This window comes from Trachypithecus francoisi, unplaced genomic scaffold (assembly GCF_009764315.1).
Source record: "Trachypithecus francoisi isolate TF-2019V2 unplaced genomic scaffold, Tfra_2.0 Lachesis_group9, whole genome shotgun sequence".
Classification (NCBI taxonomy): Eukaryota; Metazoa; Chordata; class Mammalia; order Primates; family Cercopithecidae; genus Trachypithecus; species Trachypithecus francoisi.
In genome coordinates this window covers 3173688-3198053 of record NW_022681474.1, presented here as the reverse complement: position 1 = coordinate 3198053, position 24366 = coordinate 3173688, and the positions used below count along the sequence as shown (strand labels likewise).

General features: G+C 44.6%; 1 protein-coding gene and 1 long non-coding RNA gene across 7 annotated transcripts in view; both read right to left on the bottom strand.

Moving 5' to 3' along the window:
* FRMD4A (FERM domain containing 4A) overlaps positions 1-24366 on the bottom strand; it is a 544823-nt gene that overhangs the window by 366063 nt on the left and 154394 nt on the right. The window contains exon 1 of one of the 6 annotated variants that reach the window (XM_033209305.1): positions 3191-3655. The exons of 4 other annotated variants lie outside the window; for them this stretch is intronic. In XM_033209305.1, the coding sequence (XP_033065196.1) occupies positions 3191-3283 (93 nt within the window). In that variant the 5' untranslated portion in view covers positions 3284-3655. Of the gene's footprint in view, positions 1-3190; positions 3656-24366 lie in introns of those variants that run through there. One more of the 6 variants, XM_033209298.1, reaches the window with a different exon arrangement.
* LOC117082547 lies at positions 17110-20271 on the bottom strand. The gene is made up of 3 exons (XR_004436661.1): positions 19833-20271; positions 18917-19082; positions 17110-18335 (listed from the first exon to the last, which is right to left on the bottom strand). It is a non-coding gene; the product is annotated as an uncharacterized LOC117082547 (long non-coding RNA).

Here is a 24366-nt window from a genome sequence, read left to right as displayed (position 1 = left end):
ATGCTGCTTTCTGTAGCACCTAAATTGTCTGTTACTTATTTTGTAGCTTAATTCTAGCCTGTATTACATTGACTTCTAATTGTTTTATTCATATAAACTTTACAGGCCTAATCTCTCCTCCCAAACCAAACATGGCATTTTATATTTCTTTCTTTTTTTTCTTTTTTTTTTTTTTTTTGAGACGGAGTCTTGCTTTGTCACTAGGCTGGAGTGCAGTGTCTCCATCTCGGCTCACGGCAACCTCCACCTCCCGGGTTCAAGCAATTCCCCTGCCACAGCCTCCTGAGTAGCTGGGATTACAGACACACACCACCACGCCTGGCTAATTTTTTGTATTTTGGTAGAGACAGGGTCTCACCATGTTGGCCAAGATGGTCTCCATCTCCTGACCTCATGATCCGACCACGTCATCCTCCCAAAGTGCTGGGATTACAGGTGTTGGCCATCACACCAACCCCATTTCATATTTCTTTTATGTTTTCCACCCTCCCTAGCACAGTGATGGGCTCATGGCAGTCTGAAGAAGCATGAACCAGAACTAAGTCTGGTCTCTCAGGATTCGGTGGATGTCTAAGTCGCAGGGTTAAAAAGCTGCAATTCCTTCTTTCAACTCAACCTCTAGGCAGTTGGATACAGAAGCAATTATTGAACCCTGGGCACCTAAGGGGACAGGACTGTTAGTGTCCTGGAAATCAGGTTCTTCTGTTCGGTTTTCGCCACCTCTGAAATGGCATGTCTTCTATATTACCTTTAATGTGAATATAGGTGAGGAGGTGGTTATAACCCTTTTCTCAGGGCTAGGCTGCCATGCCATTGCTCCTCCAGAGAGCAAAGATGAAACATGATCCCATGGGTAAGGACATGCAATGCCAGGTCCCTGGATTTAGGTCCCGCTCTGTCATTGACTGTATATTCCTGTAGAGAAGATTAAACCTCTTCATACCTTGGTTTCCCTGTTTATACAGGACAAGGGTAGTAACCCCTGGGCTCTGTGCCTTGTTAGTAACTCGCGATGGTAAAGCAGGGGAATGGACTGAAAGCCTTATAGAAATGTAAGGTCTTCCACGTCATTAGATACTGTGAGACAACGGAAACCGCTGACGGAACTGAACAAACTGCTGTTGCTTTACACTCCCAATGGAAGAGTGCCGGCTCTCAGTGTTTGCCCTTACTTCTCCTCCTCTTCTATGAGCACGGGACTCCATTCTGAAAACTGTCACAGAATTGTCAATTCCACTGACCCACCGTGTAAGATGTCCAGTGGAACTGACAGGAAATCATCCATTTCAGTTAGTTCCACTCTCCATTGCTGTGGAGGGTGAGGTACTACCTTACCTTCACAGGGAAGACCAGTGCTCCAAGGCTGTGCTGCGCGGGAGGGCCCCAAAGAATTCAGACCATATTCATATTAAGGCCGGTGTAACAATGAGATGTGCTCAAGGGCAGAAAATAGCCCTGTGTGCTTTGAAGGCAAGTGTGTACAAACGTACCCAATAACAGATGTGTTTTGTGTAAGATACTATATCCCTATATTGCCAATTTTTCTAAAATTGGTAAACAATGACTAACAGAAGTGGTAACTGCATATATTTGAATGTATGCAAACACACATGATTTATTAAACACTTTATCTGGAGATCATAATGGTATAAATGGAGGTTTCTGGGTGACTGGATTTGTGTGTGTGTGTGTGTGTGTGTGTGTGTGCGCGCGCGCGAGTCTATAAAGGATAAGAATCTGCTCAATATTGCCATTCGGACAGCCCTAAGGCACACAATTCACATTTCCATGTTAGTATTTGTGAATCAATATCTTAATAATAGAACATACGATAAAAATTTAGTTACCATACAGACCAAAGAGTTTTCACTAACACCTAACATCACACTCAATAGCAGCCAGATCCATGTGTAAATTTTGCTATCACTGATGGCGTAAGCTCTAAGCTATTGGTATAACACGAAATACACAGTAAGTATTTAGTACATATTAGTTGATGATCTTGACATTCAGAACAAGAAATAAGTCTCAAAATAAAGACCTACACACAACCAGAATAGAAAGCAAAGTTTTTTTTCATTATTCAAATGACAGAAAAATGTAACTCATCAAAACTCAGGAAATCAACCTTGCCTAAGTATTTAGTTAGCCCCTCATATTTTTAAACCTTTAGTTTCTTTTTATTTAAATTAAACATCACTGAGTAGTAAGTATACCAACCAGAAAAAGTCACTTGAATTCAATTCTGATCTTTTTCATAAGATGCTGCAGATTGCTGATCTGGCAAGAGAGCATCATGTGAGGCTATTTGCTTTATTAGGTCTTGGACTACACCTTAACTGAAGATGTCTATGTAGGTGACGAAAACTCATGGAAGGGCTTGCCATGATTCATACATGGGCTTTTGGGGTTTCTGAGAGAAACAGAACTGCCATACGCTTTGTGAGTGTAGGGATTCTTCCTGCATGTTGAGCCTGTCACCCCAACGACAACCAGCTTTGCATTAACTACAGCCAGCCTCAAACTGCATCTGTTACTCCAGAGAAGGACAAATCCTTATTATTATTTTATAGGATCTTCTCTGCTAGGGACTTCCAAAGTAAACATGCTTTCAGGAAATTAACAGAGTAATGTTAAGCCAAAATCCATAGTATTAAAAACAAATAAACCCCAAATGATAGCAATGTATTTGGGGACAAAAAAAAGCTTTTAATCAACTGCCTGCATAATTTAAACCAGCAAAGCTTCAAAGCCCCTTCACATCACCATCACCTCCCTTTTAGACACTGTCACCCAGCAGAAGGAATTCACAGACCTGCTACACTCATCAGTAGGTTTCAATAAACACAGAAGAAATCAGTTTCGCAACCCCCATGCATTTCTCAGCAAGCACTCAAATCTCTCAAACCCATTCCGGGGGAAGTTCCCAACCCAATCTTATCCCTCGTATTTCATCTCTAAAGGCACCCCTCCCCCATCCGAAAGCCACAAGTTACAAAAATTACTGTTTCAGGTTTCTCATCATTATCTGTTAAAAAACTAAAATTACAGATCAGATAGTATTCTACAGTCCGAGGAACTCCAACTGTTTGAGAACGTGAGTGACAGAAGTAACGCGGTATACAATGAAAACAAACATCTCCCTGTCTTTGGAGCAATTGAGAAGGAAACAGCCCGCCACGTAGCTTACCCTTTCAACGCTGCGCCTTCTCAGAGATCCATAAGGAATTTTCAGTAAAAGTCTTTGGGATCTATTCGGAGCCACTGCAGCCTGAACCACCATGGTGTACAGCTGTGTCTGTGTGTGTGTGTGTGCGTGTGTTCCCAGCAAAGGGAGAGAAGGAGCCTCCCTCAAAAATAAGTTATGGTCTCCTGGAGGGTTCCCAAATATCAAATAACTGAAAGAGTTTTTCTTTCGACCATCTGAGTCAAGATGTGGTTTGTCAGGAAGAGGGGGGATGGGAAGAAAGAAAACCAGCCCAAGTTCTGCAACTTCAGCGCGCACGAAGCAACATCTCTAGCTTTCTTCCATCTGTCCCTCTGCACAGCTGGTTCAGAGCCGTGTCCCGCTCATGGGCAAGTAACGCTCCTGGGGAGACGGATCCAGAAATGTCAACTTTGCTTCTTGTGGCTGCAGATGGTAACCAGGTCAGTTGTCTAATCAAAGCTCTATCAGACGTATTATTCATTCCATCACGTGACTCCCAAGCCCCTCGGCTGTACAGTAGGTCACATGCTCACCTTAAAAAGACTATTTGGAATATCACCATCTGGAATGGAGATTAATGCAGAATCCTACATTCTGATTTCACTCTCTTCTGAACGGAGGAACGATATTTGAAGACCAGAGACAGAACACATCAGGGACCTCTTTGCGGTCATAAATTCTATCTATAAAACCGAGCATCAGACATGTATATCTGTTTTCCCTTCCTGCTTTCTAACACATAAAAATAAACACACGGGTATTACTCACTGTAGATGTGAATACAGTCCACGGAGAGAAAGTATGAGGGAAAGAAGAAGAAACTGTTTCAATCACATGATTCAGATGAATCAAATCGAATGGAGCAGACTTGCGTTTGGCACCTTGTCATTTAAGTGTTTGTGTTATAGAACATTTATTTTTATGCATGCCAGTAAATGTGAAGAAACTATGTTTCATTTTACAAGGTTCTGTCGAAGCAGACTCATCCATCACATCTGTCAATTATTTTCTGATCACATTGTGTAATTTCAGATCAGACAGCCTTCTTTGACGGATGGCATAAATGGTTTCAAACGTTAATTTTTCTGTAATATTTTCCTCTACCTGCCCCATCTCTACTCCTCCCTAAATCGGCTTATTTCCATAGCAGAAAAAAATTACTGCAAAGAAAATCAAGTAAGGGGCTTCCAGGATATGGGGTATGTTCGGATTTTTTTTCTTTTTCTTTTTAAAGCATTTCTACATACACTGCTTCTGTCTGTTCTGAGTTTTACGAAAGGAATGGCCATTTCCTTTGTAGTCATCCCATGGTTTTTGGTGTTAGCCTTAATACCACTCATACACTCTGGGCACCAGCTTTGAGACACTGTCTGCAGACTAGTGCTAAGTTTATTGAAAATGACGGAAAAGAAGGTTCTGTTTATTCAAACAAACCTAATAGGAAATGGGGGTGGGGTGCAAAGGGAAGAAGCAGAGTTTTACACCATGAGAAAATGAATCAGAAGAAACAGGAGAGGGGTGCCATAGCGGCGGTGGCAGCGTGCAGACTGGAAGCCTGGGTTCAGCCCTCCAACGCAGACACACATCGCAAGTCAGTTAAAGAAAGCATCAAGTTGATGTGGGAAATTCCAAATATACAACAATTGGGCTTTGTTCATAATTGGTTCCATGTGTGCAGCGGGAGAGTCAGTGAGAGGGTGAGAGAGACAGGGGGAGATGGAAACCTCTTAACCACGGCTCACACGGTGTCTTTGGCGAGGTGGTTTAGGTTTACATCTCTTTCTTCCCTCTTTCTTGCTTCTTGCCTGCACTGCCTGGTTTCAGAGTACTGGTGGGGGGTGGGAAAAAATCTGGAATGACACCCGACGATTGAGCCAAAGCAAGAGAAACTCATCTCTTTGTAAAACTGCACTTGTCGTTGTAACGGTTTTGAACAAAGGATAGGCACATTTTCAGAACACTTTGTCATTTCAGAGTCAAGGCATGTCATTCTTCCAGCTCAGTTTTGGAGTTGGTGGAGGGGACAATGATGAGATGGACTGAGAAGCCACTGCCTCTTCTCTGACCCAGGCCAGGGCAAAGCCCCGGGGAGCTGAATTTATTTACATTTGACTAAATGCAACTTCCTGTTTCCCAGGGGTATTAATGAGTGTTGCACTGGGGGTGCTTAGGCTTATGGCATAGTTCAGATCATAAGGGACATTTTGATGAACTAAGTGCAAATAAAACAAAAACACATGCATTTGATTAAGGTTAAAATGCATATAGAAGAGAACGTTAATGGAAACAAAAATAACCCTGGGCCAGACTCCCACACATCTGAGTCTCACACATTCCACATCCTTCCCTTGGGAGGCGGGGAGAAGGATCACTTTTCATATTAGCACAAGAGTCTCCTCCCAGATAATGGAGCCCTCCCCAGTCCCTGCGGAGTAGGTGACCGCCTCCTCGGAGTGATTTAAAGGCTCTCAAAGGTTGGCTTGTCCAAAATTATCTTTCTGCTTGTCTTGCCATGGGTGTTGGAGACTTACACATTCAAAATTAATTATTGAGTTAAGGTCTTTTTTTTTTTTTTAAATAGAGACAGGGTCTCACTATATTGCTCAGGCTGGTCTTCAACTCCTGGGCTCAAGCAATCTTCTCGCTTTGGCCCCCGCAAACTGCTAGGATTACAGGCATGAGCCACCATGCCTGGCCAAGTATTTCTTTCCATTGTTAGAATACAAATATGCTTCCCCGGAAGGGATATGCGTTCATACTCTCACAGTTATGACCACTTTAGGAGAAGCGAGGGGAGCGAATGTTCCCTGAGCACCCACCCATGCCAGGCCACATGCTGTGAGGTTATCAAAGGCTACTTCCAGGGAGGAAATGAGTTTCATTATCCCTGTTTTAGTGGTGAAGAAACTGGTGCTCAGAGGGTTTTAATAAGTTGGCCAAGGCAGCACAGCTAGAAATGTCAGAGCTAGGATGAAAACCAAAGTCAACTGGTGTGATTTCAGGGTCCAGCTTGCCATCCCACGGGACTTTACCAGATTACAGCAGTTTGGAAATTCCAAAGGAAGATACATCCATTGAATCCAACAGGAAAATGGAAAACTCCGTCTTTGAAAAGAAGAGAATGTCAATACAGGAAACTATTAGATTGAGCAATTTTAGAGTTTCTGGAGCTGCTATGTTGATGTCACCAGGAGTTAGGCACAGGGGATGGAAGGGCTAAGCAGCACAAAGGGGAGGCGGGGAGGCTGGCCTAAGTGGTCAAGGAAGGAGTCAAGTTATTAGAGCCGGGGGCGGGGGGCAGGGTCACCTAGTAGAGGCTGGAACCTTGGAGACCCATCCAGTGGGAGACTCAGCCACTGCTGGAGCCTTCATTCATGGTCAAGGGGAGGTGAGGAGAAATTCCTGGCCCTTCCTTTCCATCTGACTTCCAGTCTCCTGGCAGCATCTTCCAGCTAGTTGAAAGGGAACTCTGGAAATAGCCATGTAGGCAGAGCAGGGAAAGGGTGAGCCATAAATCTGAGTATATGTGGCTCCGGGCCAGCCCTGAGGGACTGAGACATTGGACCAAAGGACTGGGAAACGGTAAGTTAAGGGTGAACTGAAAAGAACAGCAAGAGGAGGTGGTACACGGTGGCTCACGCCTGTAATCCCAGCACTTTGGGAGGCAGAGGCGGGTGGATCACCTGAGGTCAGGAGTTTAAGACCAGCCTGGCCAACATGGTGAAACCCTGTCTCTACTAAGAACACAAACATTAGCTGGGCATGGTGGTGGGAGCCTGTTATCCCAGCTACTTTGGAGGCTGAGGCAGGAGAATGGCTTGAACTCAGGAGGTGGAGGTTGCAGTGAGCTGAGATCGCGCCACTGCACTCCAGCCTGGTAGGCAGACAGCACGAGACTCTGTCTCAAAAAAAAAAAAAAAAAGAACAGCAAGAGGAAAACCTATGAACAAATATTACATAGAAAGAGCAGGTTGTTTTCAGGATGGCGGATGACACGGTACTCTCAGCATCCAGGAACGGCCTAATGGCTGCTGGATGTGGGGTGGGAGTCATGGGGGGAAAGATGTCTCAGGGATAGGGGGCAGTCAACAAACTGTGTGCAGGAGAGGGAGATATAGAAGACACTTCGGTTCTAGACTCTCCGAAGCTGCTGCTTTTGATGCCTCAGGGAGCAGCGCACTTAAGGCTGGCAAAGCCTTTTGTTTGTTTGTTTTGAACATTTCCTTCCAGTCTCAGTGAAAATGTTTGCATTAAAATCCTGGAAGGAAAATGCATAGAAATCCGTTGAGCCAGTTTCAGGAAAGTCACTGATTTTGACATGCCACAGCAAGATGTATCAAAGCAAATGGGTGTTCTTGGTCATGAATAGCAGGGCGTGAAAGGGGTAGGGGGAATGGGGGGAATGTTCCATCAGAGAGAGAGAGCATTTTGCAGTGCTGGTGATAATAGAGGCAGCAGCAGGAGGGGGAAGAGTCTGCTGGGCCAACGTGTATGTGCGGTCACAGGAGGGGTCTCATAGATGAAGTCAGTGCCCGTGTGGATGCATGCTGAAAAGCCACATGAAGGTTAAATGACCTCCTGATGGGATCCTGGGCCCTGGCACGGACATGCGGCCTGATCATCGCAGCCCAGGGTGATCCTGATGAGCCGGCCTCAATTATTTGTCCAACCGTTTGCCCAGTGCCTGAAATCACCGCTAGTGAGGTTGACCTGTCTGTCCCCTGGAAGTCCACTCACATGTGTGTCTGACCTCAGAACTGCCACTTGCTGGCACTAAGTAAACTCATTTGCATTGCCTTATTTTGTTCATTTGGCAGAATACTGAAAGGACAGGTCACAGGACAGAGAAGTTTCAGCTGGGGAGGTGACTGAGGTCACACTGTAGAATAGGTGCTGTCAAGACACTCCCAGTGCAGAAGGCAGGCTGAAGCCACCATGGACCCCAGCAGAAGGGGCAAAGCATGGTGAGCTGGAGGAAGAGATGGGAAGGTGACCTGAGGGGCCACTCTGATTTTGTTCCTTATCATTCTTTCCCTTGTAAAAGGTGAAATACCACTTACATGAAGGAAACGGAAACAATCCAAAGCTGACCGTGTAAATATCTGTCCTAGCTTCCATCTTGAGCCATACTTCCTTGTAACATCTTGCAGGGTGTTAAAAGCGGGCTCTTTCTCAGTGTCGTTGGAGGTCTCCAGGCAATAGGTGGCAACTATTCCCACCTTCTCCCACACGCCAGTCAAGAAGTTAGGCCTCTAAGCAGGACATGCACAAGAGGTGTCTGAGAAGCAGGTTTGAAACCCCTCAATGACCTCACCTACGGGCTGCAGGAGGAGGGAGAGGGAGACAAAAGAGGGGTGTGGGGCTCAGGGAAAGAGAAGGGCCTGAAATGGCTCATTGGAAGAGAGGCATCACTTGGACCAGGGAATTGCAGGGATAAATCCCCAGAGATTTCCAGCAAAAAACCCACAAGGCACCCCCCAAGAACAAGAGGTAGGTTTAAACACCCATCAGTCCCAGAGAAAGCCAAGGCCAGCCCAGCCAGGCATGGTGGCTCAAGCCTATAATCCCAGCACTTTGGGAGGCCGAGGCAGACGGATCCCCTGAGGTCAGCAGTTCAAGACCAACCTGACCAACACGGAGAAACCCCGTCTCTACTAAAAATACAAAATTAGCTAGGAGTGGTGGCGCGTCCCTGTAATCCCAGCTCCTTGGGAGGCTGAGGCAGGAGAATCGCTTGAGCATGGGAGGCGGAGGTTGCGGTGAGCCGAGATTGTGCCATCGTACTCCAGCCTGGGCAACAAGAGCGAAACTCTGTCTCAAAACAAAGCAAACACAAAAACAAACAAACAAAAAAACCTAAAACCCAAGGCCAGCCCATGACAGCTCAGGCACACAAAGCTCTCTGCTGGGCCCTGGCCTTTGGTCCACTTCAGCTCTGGAGGGGTGAAGACAGGGCAGTGAATATCAGGGAGGTGGGTGGGGATGCAGGGGAGGGATTTGGAGGTGGAGCCACACACTCAGGGTTCCCACTGTAGCCATCGCCCAAACCTGCCCCCAGCTGGGGGATGGGAGAAACCATCACTTTGATGGAAACTGGTGTTGTAATTATTGTCATGTGAAGCAGGGAAGAGGAGTAGTAGGATGAAATTGAACCAACACACATGCAGGAAGAAAACGTATTCTTCCTAATACCCTGCCTCGAGCATTATGCATTCTATGCATGTGACGAAATACCACATGTCCTCCATAAATATGTATGTGTATTATGTATCAATACAAAAATGAAAAACAGCTCAATCTTCAAAAAGAACATTCTTAAAAGACTTGGAAAATTCCTAGAGCAGGAGAGGGGAGTTTGGAAGGAAAACCCTGTGTTTCTTCAACATTCCACCCCCATCCCATTACCTCCCGACCCAGCTACAAACTAGGTAATTCATGTCATGTCTCATTAGAGGAAGCTGAGACTGAGGTTAGACAAACAGAAAGGCTGCCTACATCCATAATTTTCTGTTTGAAAACTGGCTGGAATTTAGGCCAAACATGAAACCCAATATCCGTAAGAACAGGACCAAGACATCAAGCAACACTCCTGTCACCAGACCTAACAGGCCCAGGGCCTGTGAGATTATCTCCAGCTCACCAGTGTGGGAAAGTGTAGCTTTTTCTTGGTTTCACCTACGGTTTGCTCTAACACCATGCACTGTTTGCAGTATCTGTCTTTGGACAGACTTTTCCTCCTCCTGTGCCATTTGGAAGGCTCTGGGCAGAATTGTAGCTAGCTAGGGTGGGCAGATACATTTTTCCCTCCCTCCCTCCCTTCCTCCCTTCCTTCATTCCTTCCTTCCCACCCTCCCTTCCTTTCTTCTTTCCTTTCTTTCCTTCTTCCTTCCCTCCCTCCCTTCCTTTCATTCTTTCTTCCTTTTCTCTTCTCTACTTCCTTCGTCCCTCCCTTCCTTCCTTCCTCCCTCACTACCTTCCTTCCTTTTCTTCTGTCCTTCCTTCTCTCCCTCCCTCCCACCCTTCCTTTCATCCTTTCTGCTCTTCCCTTTCTCCTTCCTTCCTTTTCTTCTTTCCTTCCTTTTCTTCTGTTCTTCCTTCTCTCTCTCCCTCCCACCCTTCCTTTCATCTTTTCTTCCCTTCCCTTTCTCCTTCCTTCCCTCCCTTCCTTCCTTCGCTTTCCTTCCTTCCTTCCTTCTATGCCTTCCTTCTTTCCTTCCTTTCTTCCCTCCCTTCCTCCCTCCCTTTCATCCTTTCTTCCCTTCCTCTTCTCTCCTTGCTTCCTCTCTTTCTTCCCTTCCCTTTTCTCCTTCCTTCTTTTTTCCCTTCCCCTCCCCTCCCCTCCTTCCCCTTCCCTTCCCTGCCTCTCCCTTCTTTCCCTTGCCTTGCTGGACTGCAGTCTAGGCTTCATTTAATATTTCATTTAATACTTATCCTCCATGAGCAGCCAGGCAAATGAGATAAAAGATGTTTAGACTGAATTGTACAGTTTGATTCCTGCTTATCCTTGCTGGGAGAGGGTGTGGTGTTCTAGGATAAATGGTCAATTCCTTGCTTCTGCCATGACACTGTCCGTGCTCTTCTTGTATTCTGTACTAAGCTCTATCATACTGGCTTTGTCCTTGTCTAAATTCATTGTACTATTTTCATTTATTGCTTATGCTACATCATTCATTCAACCACTATTTTATTGAGTGTCTAATAAAATAAGGCAACTCCCTTACATGGCATATTCTATTACAGGCACTATTCTAAAGTTTTAAAATATTTAATTTATTTAGTTCTCATTACACTTTATCAAATAGGTACTCTTATTTTCCCTGGATGAAGACAAAAGGACTGAGGCACAGAGATGGAAGTAACTCACTCAGGGTCGCAATGAGAGGCTCCAGAGTCCATTGACTGCCTCCCTCTTCTGTGTTACCACAACGAATCAAGTGCTGAGCCAAGAACCGGGGATGCAAGGGAACTTTTGCTTATTGGAAGAGTTTTCTTTTGTTCCTCAAAGTCAGCTCCTCTCTGTGATGAGGTGTCTGTGGTGAAGTGAAAGACTGCTGGCCTTAGCCCTGAGTCTGCATGTGAAAATGTCATCACAAGGGGAAGCAGACCTGGCCCTCTTCCAGGGCAGAGAGGAAAATACAGCCTGTGTTGCATGGGAACTTCACGTGCTCATCACACATCCCAGACTCTCACTCAATCTTTATCAAAGCAAGCATCGATCACTCAATCTTTATCATAGCAAGCATCGATCATAGAGAATGTCAAGTCTACCGAACACCCACCCAACAGGATGAAACAATGTTTGTGAAAGTTCTTTGTAAACAAGACGTGTGCACCTTCCCTTTTCTTCCAGTCTCAATTCTGCACATGGTTTTCCTGTTGTCTCATTTGCCACAACAGCCTCCTGTACTTCACCATCTAGCCTTCTGCCTCTTCCTGTCTGTTCTGCTATAAGGTCCACGTTTCTTCCACCTGAATTCCTTAAAGGCCATCTGGCTTAGCCACATATTTTGAGTGGTAAAGAGACTTCTTCCTGAACCTTTGAGAGCTCCCTGTTTAGTAGATTTCATTTGAGTAACTATGAGTACAGAATTAATTCACCCAGGTTAAGACCCCCGATCCCCATCAACTGAAAATCACACATCACAAAGGAAGCTAAACCTTATCCTCTTGCAGGGCAGGGAGAAAAATGCACCATCTGCAGCCTGGAAACCTCATGTGAGAATCGGGCATCCCAGGATCTCACTCGATCTTTCTGGCAAGGATCTAGCCATAGAGAATGTCAAATGTGAATGACCCATGTAGAAGATGAGTCAGCAACTGTGTTAGAAGGCCTTGCTTTATGGACATCAAGGACGAGGCCCATCAGCATGCTTGCAGGTTGTTCAGCTCTTCATCTGCAGACAGAGGTCTTGCTCACAAGCTGCAGATGGATTTTATGCCTCCACGTGAAGGTCCTTCACATCTGGTCTTGATATGATTTGTCCCCATGAGAACTCCACTTGCTCTTCCCAGCATGAGACCAAATCAGGTCATCAGTGGCTATAGCCTGGCTAAGGGCTATTCTACATGGTAGTAATGGCTTATTGTGTGTGCTATTAGGAGTGATGTCATGCCCAGGGTCCGAGGAATCAACGCTCCTGCAAGATGGCTATGTGATTAAGTGGGTAATAAGCTGACCTCTGTGAAGCTGGCTGTGTAGATTGGCTTTCAAGATCATTTTGCAAAACCCTTTTTCATGTGCTGTCAGTTGTGGATGGATTTTGATAACTAGCATTGATTTGCCATGTTTATGAAGCGCAATTTCACAGGGTAAACTGTGTAATTGCACCTGGAATGGCAATATAAATAATGTCCTTATCTATGGTATTGACTGCCCAGATTCGCTGAATATATATGGCATACCTCCAAACAGAGCCAATAGCTGTTGACTCGATTTTTACTAGGCTTAGCTCTCAAATCTCAGGTGTCTTAATAAGCACTGGGTGGCGAATGATCAACTTTTACATCTGTTTCTAATTTCCGTGCTTCCTTTTTCCAGGAGGAGAAATTTAACAAGCAATTTTCTTCAACAGGGGAATAGCTCATCTTGGTTCAAGTAATCCCTCTGGTGCTGCAAAGGACAATGGCTTTCTTTAGGGTCATCAGATTGCTTTCGCTCCTGTGCCCAGGGGCATATCACTCCCAGGGTCAACTGTCCATTTGCTCATGGACATCCGGGATGAGTCACATGTATATTTTCCCAAAGTGAGGAAGGAAGAAAAGAAAGCATGTTGAATCTGCTTTTGTGATATATTGTTGCTTTGAAGCCTCATGTCATAGGAATATGGTTTATCTTGAATGTGTTCTAGAGTATACCCAACATCCTGTAAATCAAAACACCAAAATGCAAGCTTTGACCAGAATGGGTAAAACACCTCCAGTACACAAATCCTTATAGGTAGATGAGGATGACTAGAGGATTCTAACTGTTCTTGCTTGCTGGGAGTACTCTATTCTATGAATTTTAAACCTCTATGGCACAAATGCAGTTAATAGACTGTTGACATGAAAATTACATGAGATAGCACAGTTCTGCCTATGAGAACAAGGGTGGTAAGAAATGACATTAAGGCAGCTGGGTGCAGTGGCTCACGCCTGTAATCCCAGCACTTTGGGAGGCCGAGGCCGGCGGATCACGAGGTCAGGAGATCATAGACCATCCTGGCTAACATGGTGAAACCCTGTCTCTACTAAAAATACAAACAAACAAACAAACAAACAAAAACGGTTGTGGTGGCAGGCACCTGTAGTCCCAGCTACTCAGGAGGCTGAGGCAGGAGAATGGCATGAACCCAGGAGGTGGAGCTTGCAGTAAGCTGAGATCGTGCCACTGCACTCCAGCCTAGGTGACAGTTCGAGACTCTGTCTCAAAAAAAAAAAGAAAAAAGAAAAAAGAAAAAAAATGACATTAAGGCAATATTCTGATTTGCATACTATAGGACAATGTATTTTAGATCGCATTCCATGAGCAAGGGGGAGCCATTTAAAGTTACTTTTAGGAAGGAAGTGACACCGTCCAACCTGAGTTTTGGGGACTTGATTGATAAAAGATGAATGGCAGAACAAAGAACCAAGGTATATTGGAGGCTGAGAGAGCAGTTACAATATTATTGCAATTGTCCAAATGAGAAATGATTAAGTGCAGAACTAGGACGTTGTTCTTTTACAATTTCTATTGTGACAGACTAGAGGAAGGATGGTCCTATTAGTCAAAATAAATGCACAGGAGGAGGGGAAGGTTTGGGGAGATAATAATGAGTAGCTTGGGGAAGACAGAGCTTCTGATGCCTGAACATTTTGACCTGGAACTTAGCAGAGGAGTCAAGTCTGTAAATGTAGCTTTGGATTTCAACAGCAGACTACCAATCACTGGATAAGTTATCAGTTAAGTGTGAGGGCAGACGTTCAGTAACACACAAATTTACTTCTCATGCACCTTTACTGGAAGATGTCTCCAGCAGAAGAATGTTAGAAGGGAATATGAATTCCAAGAAAAGAACTGATCACAGGAGAGGTACCAAGGGAGTTTCCAGAATAATAGAAAACAGGATTCTCAAGAAGACAGTCATGCAGGAGACCAAGAGAAGAGCTAATCCAATTGATGCAGGAGGAAGGAGGGCTTCAGAAAGAATGTCTCAAAAAAGAAAAAGAAAAAAAGGAGTGGGTTAAGTATCTGATGAATGTACCAAATTGAGAGGAGTTACACAGCCCTATTGAAAATCTTAGAAAAAAATGATTGATAAATACATAGAACATAAAGCAAACACTGAAATAAGGCAATTATCAACTCCAGGAAAAACATAAAGTCGTAAAATCCAAGACATGCCATCGTAATGTATAATATTTCTCAGATGTAAACAAGATTTTAATAGTCATAATAAAACTGAATTTTGATTTAAACTGTGATGTCAATATATTCAGAAGACAGAGGGGGAAGAGATATGTGTGTTTGTAGGGAAACAGACTCAGAAGTCGGGAGGAAAGGACTGGAGCCTGGGGTTTTTCTTTCTAAGCCTTCTAGTACTCTTCAGCTTTCGAAGGTTATGGATACTGCCATGTACACATATTACTTTGATAAAAATAAAAATTAAATTATAAACAGAAGGATCCATGTTACAGGGGATTTGAGCCAACTAAGGATGGACAGTGATGGGGCTAATACCTTTGAGAACGTGCTCATGCAATGTCAGTAGCAGAAGTAGGGCTGTGGAGGGTGAGCTAGAACCACAGGCCTCTTTCTGAAAGGACAGATTGGAGTCTGATACTTGGTTACTTAATCCAATGAGAAATGTTTCAGGAAAACCTACTTGATTTCCTCTGTTTCTCTTTTTCCTTTGGGGAGTGTTATGGGTCTCCTCATCTACGGATTTGCTGTTGGAATGACTGCTGAATGCAAAGCCTCCAAGGTATGCCCCAGAGAGAAGCATTTTAAATCTTCTGAAACAAGATGCAGACAGACAAAATGAAACAGGACAAAGGTGTCACTGAGAGCACTGCCAACACTTCTGGAGCTAGTCCTGAAGGGCCATTTGTGCTCTTGGACTGATCTCCCGTCTTGTGCTCCTGGCGTGGTTGCAGGATCCTGCATGTGCATTTGCAAGTGCGAGCTTGTGCACACGAACATGTGTGCTGCTTCCTCTCATGAACCCAGCAGCACAGCAGCAGCTAGAGACGCCCCAGAGTGATGACAACTAATTATGAAACACCAGTCTGATATGTCCCTTTTATCTCATCTTGCAGAAGCCTTGCATTCCCCCAAAGCCCCCCAGTGGCCCTTTGTAATCCCAGAAAAGAAGTGTCAATATGGAAACAGCTGTTCTTGAGATAGTGGGATGACATCCTAATGAGCATGCCATCAGCTACAGAGGAAACCCAAGGCTAATAGGCGTCTGATGCAAATATTCTTTCTAGATCATCGAACTCACACGAGAAAGGCTACAGTCCCCAGCAAGGCTGGGAGACGACACACTGGCCTATAGATGTCAAGTCCTCTTTTGTTCTTATTTAGGTTTTTAGCTTCTCATACCCTGTGGGGCATCAGGCAATCTCCCTGGCTCCTCTGGCAGGTGACTCTGGAATAAGGCAGCCCAGAGGTTTTTTTGTTTTGTTTTGTTTTGTTTTTTTCTGCTTAGAGGCCATGCTAGGGAAGCCAGCGGGAGCACAGGGCTCCTGCAATTTTGGTAGCAGGAGAAACAGCCACAGGTTGCTGTAGTTCAGGCAGGGAGTGAAGGCTGTGCTTAGAAAGAACCTGAATTCCCGGTCACTCAAGGGGGGAGGGTTAGGGAGTAATAGTGGGAGACAGCTTTAGAGGTGAAGGAAAGGGAAATGATGGATTGCAGCAAGCCACCTAAAACAGATGCCTTTTTTAGGGGCAAGGTAAGGGATGAAGAGAACTGACCTACCACGTGCCTCGTTGGCATCAGACACGCCCCTGGGCATTTGCTCTATGTCACCTCTTCTGAATCTTCACCATGATCCTGTAAGCTGGGTAGCGTTAGCTGCACTTTATTGATATGGAAACTGAAGCTCACAAAGAGGAAACGATTGCCAACAATCTCACATCTAGGAAGTGGAACCCAGCTGGGACTGAGACTTGAGCCCATGAGACTTCAAAGCCCCTCCTCAATTTTCTTTGAGTGGGGAAGCTATACACAAAATAAAGAAAAATCTTTATAAAAAACAGGGGGGCCCAGATATGGTCGTTCACACCTGGAATAATCCTCGCAGTTTGGGAGGCTGAAGCAAATGACTGCTTGAACCCAGACATTCAAGACAAGCCTGGGCAACATAACAAGACCTCATCTCTACAAAAATTAAAAAAAACAAAACCAAAACCAAACCACCCGGGCAAGGTGGCTTATACCTATAGCCCCACCTACTTGGGAGGCTGAGGTGTGAGGATTGTTTGAGTCTAGGAGGTCCAGGCTGCAGTGAGCCATGATCACGTCACCGCACTTCAGCCGGAGGGATAGAGGGAGACCCTGTCTCAAATAAATAAATAAATAAATAAATAAATGTGAGCAAGCAAACTGGGGAAAGTTTGTGCTTCACTCTGGGGGAGGGAGATAATTTTAATCTAGAGGGGATACCCAGAGACTCCCAGAGTCCTCACTCACAGTATTTCTTTTCTTTTTTTTTTTTTTTTGAGACGGAGTCTCGCTCTGTCGCCCAGACTGGAGTGCAGTGGCCAGTTCTCAGCTCACTGCAAGCTCTGCCTCCCGGGTTCACGCCATTCTCCTGCCTCAGCCTCCCGAGTAGCTGGGACTACAGGCGCCCGCCACCTCGCCCGGCTAGTTTTTTGTATTTTTAAGTAGAGACGGGGTTTCACCGTGTTAGCCAGGATGGTCTCGATCTCCTGACCTCGTGATCCGCCCGTCTCGGCCTCCCAAAGTGCTGGGATTACAGGCTTGAGCCACCCCGCCCGGCCAGTATTTCATTTTTAATCTGGATGGTGGTTACACCGGGTGTTCATGTTGTAAATAATCCTTTAGACTATACATACATGTTTAATGGGCTTTTCTGTACCTCACCGATATCTTACAATAACATATGACAAACAAAAAAGAGGGTCCCTATTCTTTTTGCATCCAATGATTTCTTCAGTATATCACAGGATGGCATCTGAAATGACTGTGTCAGACACCAGATTACAACCTGGTAAGAAATGCGGCAACCATGAGATTTCTGTTTTTTGCATTTTATTGCCCCCACCAAAAGTTAAATTTTACAATGACAGTAAAAATATACTAGTTAAAAATCAAGCGATTGATATGTATCTATTGAGGTCCCTGTATACAATATTCTAGGTGCCACGGAGGTTACAAAGGCATTCTTGCCTTTTGGATCTCAGGATCACCTTGAGGAGGAGGCAAGATAGAGACACAGAATGAGATAATTAACCAAGCAAGGTCAATGAACAATGAGTGGTACAGGGAGAAAGTGCCATGGAAATCCACGTGTCTAAGCTTCGCAGAGGAGAGAGAATTTCATTGAGGCTTGAAGGATGTATGAACTTCAGACAGGTCAAGAGGAAGCAGAATTACAAGCACAAAGACATAGTAATGAGAAGAGGCTCGCTGCCTCGCAGAGACTGATGTTGATCAGTGTGGAGTGGGGAACTCACAATGGGAAATTATAGGAGATAGGCTTAAAAGAGAACTTGACCTCCAAAACCTTGTGTGATCTGGCCCAAACCTTTGTCTAGCTGCCTGAATTTGTTGGAATCATATGATTTCATATAGACGTTGCATAATGCTAAACGTGATTTAAATGCTTCTTAAGGGAGAAGCAGGGGCACAAAAATGTTGCTACAGAGGGCAGGCAAATGCTATGTAAATAAGGGGTAAAAATTAAGTGTGGGGGGGTTGGGCTAGAGATGATAATGGGTGGAAGAACTGGAGAAGTACCGTCTGCGAGAGGATGAGAAGGTGAGTTCAAGTGAGAAGTCAAGGATGCAAACTAGGACTATGAAAAGATGGTTTGTATTTAGAGTAAAGGATGCAGTGTCTGACTCCATTTTCTCTCAAGGGGGAGTGCATCTTGGAGCTTTGAAACGAGATGAAGGTGGTAGAAGTATTAGGAGAGGAGCCTGCGGGTAGGGGAAGTTAAGGAGAGAAGAAGAATGTATTAATAACTTTGTGGTATTTAAATAAAACAGTTCCCTGATTAATTCATTTCCTCCAATATGACCAAACTCACACCAACCCTTTGGCATGCCACAGATCACCCCCAAGAGTGACTCCACAGCCACCAGCCGCTGTCCCAGGCAGGGCGGCCAGGCAGAGGAAATCAGTGGTCCAAGAAACCTCCCTGTCTGCAGTTCAGTTTCTATTCATACTTCTCATAAAGTCATGACCCTGGTCATGAATCTCCCACCCCCTGGAAATCCAGAAGGATGCTCTCCCTGCTGGACACGTTCTTCCTCCAGGCGTAACTTCCAACACTAAGGTCAGAATGAATGCGAGTCGCCCAGAGCCCCAGACCCAGCCCTGGGAAGGGCGATTCCCTCTGGGAATTCTGCCAGCACAATGTTGCCTCAATTTGAAGACAAATTTTAAATTAATAAAGAAAGAAAAAAAAAGCCTCAGACTCTCACGCCTGCCAAAACACACCATTCCCTGAAAGGTTCCTGAAAAGGACTCACTGGTGTACTACAAAGAAAGCGCCAACCTTCCATAGCCTTCTCCAGATGCGAGACGCAGACTGGCGGGTCCTGGAAAGGTAACACAGCTCACAGCCGCCTTCCCGTGGGCAGCCCAGTGTTGTTCTTGGATCGAGAAGACGTTTCAGCTGCCACACCACCTGTGCATTTCACAGTCTGCAGTTCCCTAAACCCCTGTGAGTAACGCAGAACGAACAGACCCATGGCCAACAGAAAACCCCGAGAAAAGTACTGGAAGAGAGTGCGGTTGGTTTAAGATAGGAATGATGTGAAGGTTGCAATGCATGCCCTGGAGTTTTGGAAGACAGCGTCGCTAAGACCATCACAGGAATAGAAGTATCCTTGTCAGCTGCTCTTTTCTTTAGCAGCAAATCTCTCAAACAGCCTTAGGCCATAAAATCACTTCCCGAGGAACTCTTGGTAACTGAATGCCTCTCCAAGTAGCAGGGATCCAGACACTAGAATTCTGGGGACAGTGAAGTTCATGCCTCTATCCTAGATGCAGCATTCTCTACAAAAAAATTAGTATTTTGAGCACCCTCCTCCCTTTTTTTTCTGGAATGGTCACTTCCTAAACAAACAAATCTGGTTCTTTCAGGGAATAGCTATTGAAGTTGCTTTGATCTCTTCTGGCAAATGTTTTCTGTTTCTACAGCCTATTCATTCAGATTTCTGCAAGTGACTTGATTCTAAACCCACATCTCTGCTATTTGATCTGCACGGACTATTCAGTGCCACTCAGGCATTGAGGAACTTTATGGTTTTCTCCCCCGACCGCACGTGAGTAAGAATAAATCATGAGGACTTGGGAATTGCACAGTTGCAGATGAGAATGAGATTCCGTAATGGGGACAGGGTCCCAAGGATTTTCAGAGTGGCAGGGGAGACTCTCTTGTGCCTGGAATAGGAAAAGCCTTTACTTACAAACACGTCCATGAGCAGGTGCTCCAGTGTCAGCTCAAAGTCTTCCAGCTTGGCAGCCAAAGTCATGATGAATGTCCCGATTTGCTCTCAGTCCCCGCTGACAGATCAGACCTGCAAACTCCCCAGCTCAGGAAACACCGCCGGCGTCAGATTTGATCACAAGGCAGGGTTGCCACTAATGGGAAGTAGAAACCCTTAAAAGAAAGCAGAACATCGCAGGCTGGACTGCTAGAGCGCTGTAGCCAGAAACTGTAAAAGGATATTTTGAAAAAAACAAACACCAGACTCTAATAATGGTGCTATGGGACCAGACTGGGCATAAAGTGAGGTGCCCAGATGAAGACTGCAGCCACTGCCTTCTCTGTGTAACTTCACAGTCCGAGGTGCTGGCCAAGTGCAGAGAACCTCACCAGTGAGTGAAAGAGAGAAGTGAGATGGGGTGAAAGCAAGAGTGGGGAAAATGGAATAGACCGTCTGACTCTGATATTTATAGGGCCACATGTTTTTGACTCCAGCCCATTTCTCAGTTGATTTCTGACCTTTCATAAATGGCTAAACACACTGGAGTGTATTGTCGAATGGGGGCAGTGGGTCCTACAGAAGTTGGCTGTGACCAATGCTAGGGCAATTCACACAGACACACCATCAATAGTTCTTTGTAGAGAACGTATCAGACCTTGTTTTGTACACGATGACTGAAAAGCACATAGTCTTGTGAAAAACAAGGAAACGAAAGTTGTGCGGGTACTAAGTTTTTCCTCAGAATATTATTAGATCCCTCACACTCTCTTCCTTCTCCATCCTCCACACCCCCTCTGCTGCAAGAGTAGATAAACATCAAGGAAAAAATTTAATATCTCCTGTCAACTCCTCAAGCTTCTGCCAGTCACAGAATATCCATGAAATCTTGCAAATGCGGTTCCTCCTTTTCCGCTTCCAGAGTTTTTTCTTTTCTTTTTTTTTTTTTTTTAACTTAAAAATGTTTGGAAATTGTGGTAAAATATACTTCCCATAAATTTGCCACGTTAACTATTTTTAAGTGTATAGTTCCGTAGTGTTAAGTACACTCACCTTGTACTTGGTTCACACTGTACTGGAATAAACAAGATAGACTTGTTTATTTCATCAATGCTCTTCCTGGGATGGACAAGGGATCAGACCGTGGATAACAGCTAGTGTTTCTTATTTAAGGCAGTCTGCTAGTCTCAACAATGACTTTACATGATTATTGCCAAAGAAAAATTTGGAGGCCTTAAGGATAGTCACTATCACACCCGCGCCCATCTCCAGAGCTCTCTTCGTTTTGCAAAATGGAAACACCGTAACCATTAAAAAATAACCCCATTTCTCCCCTCCCACAGCTGCCTGGCCATCACTATTCTACTTCCTGTCTCTATCAATCTGGCCACTCTAGGAACCTCGTATAAGTGAGATCGTATAGTGTTCGTCCTTTGGTGACTGGCTTCTTTCACTTAGTGTAACGTCCCCAAGGTTCACCCACGGGGTAGCCTGCGTCGGACTCTCTTCCCTTTTTAAGGCTGAAATCATACATCCTAAGAAAGATACTGCTTTGGACAGTTTTTCAGGCCTGAGAAAATCTCTCAGGGACACTTCGTTGTCGAGACGCTAATGGCCATCCTTGCTGTGACCGTAGTCACAAAAACAGCCTTGGTCTAGCAAGCCAGCGCCCAGTTCTGTCCTCTTAGTACCCTAAACACTTTCTATTAAACTCCAGTCTCCTGACTGCAAACAGAGCGTGACCACTTAACAGTCAATGTTGATGTCAAAGAAGGTGGCCCTCATGAGACTGAGAGGGAAATATAAATAGAACGTTTCTGCTTTACAGTAAAACTCCCCTCCCTGCATGCCAGAGCTCTCTTAGGTATGAACAGTGAAAACTCTCCATTTTAGTATCTCTCTGTGAATTTTCATTTCCCAAAGGAGGTACACACAGACTTAATTCAACATTTCACACTTAAACAAAGCTACCATAAAATTAAGGGCAAAGATAAAGAAATGGACAAAAAGCATGGTGTTATTTTAAAAGCAGATTTGGAGTCTGTCTGACGAGTTTAGCTTGCAGTTGGTCAGAAATTGTACATACATGTTCTTCGAGTTACGGTTTCTATTTTGTTTTCAGGCCTCTAATGGAAGAATTAGAGCGGGTCCCACAGCAGGTGTCTCTTGTTAGGAACGGCACCAGGAAGGGGCGGACAGTGCTGTGATGAATGTCTTCAACAGCCAAGAATGCGCAGAAAATCTGTTTCCCTGATGGGCTAACGGAGCTACAGGCCTTCCTAGGGGCTCATGGGTTTGCCATGTTTGAAATTGATTCAATAACCAGCTGCATCGCATCAGCAGCAGTCTCAACATGAGAGGACTTCTTGTCACAGAGTTGCCATCTTTTGTTAAAACCATAGCTGCCCTGAAGGTCCTCAAAAAGCCAAGTGCCTTCTCTCACCAAGCAAGAGAGCCTGATGCCCACGAGGGGCCCTATCATCAGGAGACCACGAAGGAGGGTATGTATCTGCATATGTGCAACATTGTTCTAGTTTCCCAGCGATCTCAGAGGAGTGTTCAACATCAAGTTTTCTTTTAAAAATTATTTTTAATTTTTGTGGGTACATAGTAAGTGTGTATATTTATGGGTTACATGAGATATTTTGATCCAGGCATACAATGCATCATAATCACACCATGGAAAATGGGGGTATCCATCCCCTCAAGCATTTATCCTTTGAAAATCAAGTTTTCTTAGTCCCTTTCCTTATGAATTAAATTTGGACAAAATGTTTTTAATAGCTGGAATTTCATAAGAGATATGCTACTTGTTTGTTTCATCAACCCTCTTCCTGGGATGGACAAGGGATCAGACCATGGAGAAGAGCTATTGTTTCTCATTTAAAGCAGTTGCCAAGAGGCAGTGGAGTCTCCCAGTCTCAACTGTGACTTTACATGACTATTTTCTAAGACAATTTTTGGGGGGACTTTAAAAACAGTCAATGCGGCCAGGCATGGTGGCTCATGCCTGTAATCCAGGCACTTTGTGAGGCCGAGGCGGGTGGATAGCCTAACCAATATGATGAAATCCTGTCTCTATTAAAAACACGAAAATTAGCTGGGCATGGTGGCATGTGCCTGTAATCCCAGCTACTTGGGAGGCTGAGACAGGAGAATCGCTTGAACCCGGGAGATGGAGATTGCAGTGAGCCAAGATCACGCCATTGCACTCCAGCCTGGACAACAAGAGCTAAATTCTGTCTCAAACAAAAACAAAAACAAAACAAAAAACAAACAGTCAGTGCATTGGCTTCTCTTAGGTGTAAACAGCAAACTTCAGGGATAAGATACTGTACAAGATTTGGACAGAGTGTGTGGCTCTTACTCTCGCACTGGGGCTCTAGGAAGAATGTGTTCAGAACATTCTGTTCTTCCAACAAAAGTCACTTTAATAGTTTCCAAAGGAGAGAAACTGACCAGAAGGGAGTTAGCCTGAAGAATGCACAGGAAATTAGTGTATGTGGATGTCACCCCGAAGAGACATTGATCATGAATTCAGATTTTAGTGAATGATAGGAGCCACTTGGAGTAACTGGGTACCAGGGAGGAAGTAGAACCACACCAGTGTTAAGACAGAGAAACTTGAAGATTCATTCATACAAGCAAGTTCACAGGCGCCAGTGCTTATGGGTTTATGAGAACATGGTGAAGGCTGGCTTAGGCAGATCGATTGTGGATGTTTTCTTAGTAACTATATTCTAGCTACCTGATACATATTTTTGATAATTATGGTGACATTTTATTGATGCTTATATCAAATGTGAACAATCATTTGTTCATTCATTAATGCATCCTTTGGACAAATATTTATTTACTAACTGTGGCATATACTGGCATAGGTGCTGGTGCCTACAAAGACGATTAAGATGTAGTTTCTTCTTCTAGACCTTACAGTCTAGAAAAGAGGAGGCCTGATGTGACGGATGTAATCTTATATTATCTTTTCTTGGGAAATACGAATGTAGAGTGTAATTCCTTATCAGGAGACTCACTCTGGGACTTGGGGATGAGGGAGAGTCACTGACAAAGTGGGAGAAGAGGTTGCTGCCCTAACTGAGAAACATTAACTATTCTCCATGCTCTGATCCCTCGTGCACCCCAGGAAGAGGGTCGATGAAATAAACAAGTAGTATATCTCTTATGAAAATCCAGATATTACAAACTTTTTGTCCAAATTTAATTCATAAGGAAAGGAACTAAGAAAACTTGATTTTGAAAGGATACATTGCTTGAGGGGATGGATACCCCCATTTTCCATGGTGTGGTTATTAGGCATTGCATGCTTGTATCAATATTCATACTCCCATTCTGTGGGAAGGGCAATGAGTGAGAATGAAGGAGGGACATGGTACACCTCCCGAGGTTGCGATTTGCAGCACTAAGTGTCCGGGACATCAGGGCAGTGATGGATCTCAGGGTTGAGCCCAGGGATCATTGGATTTGAAGAGTTGACAACCAAGGTCTCAATGCTAAC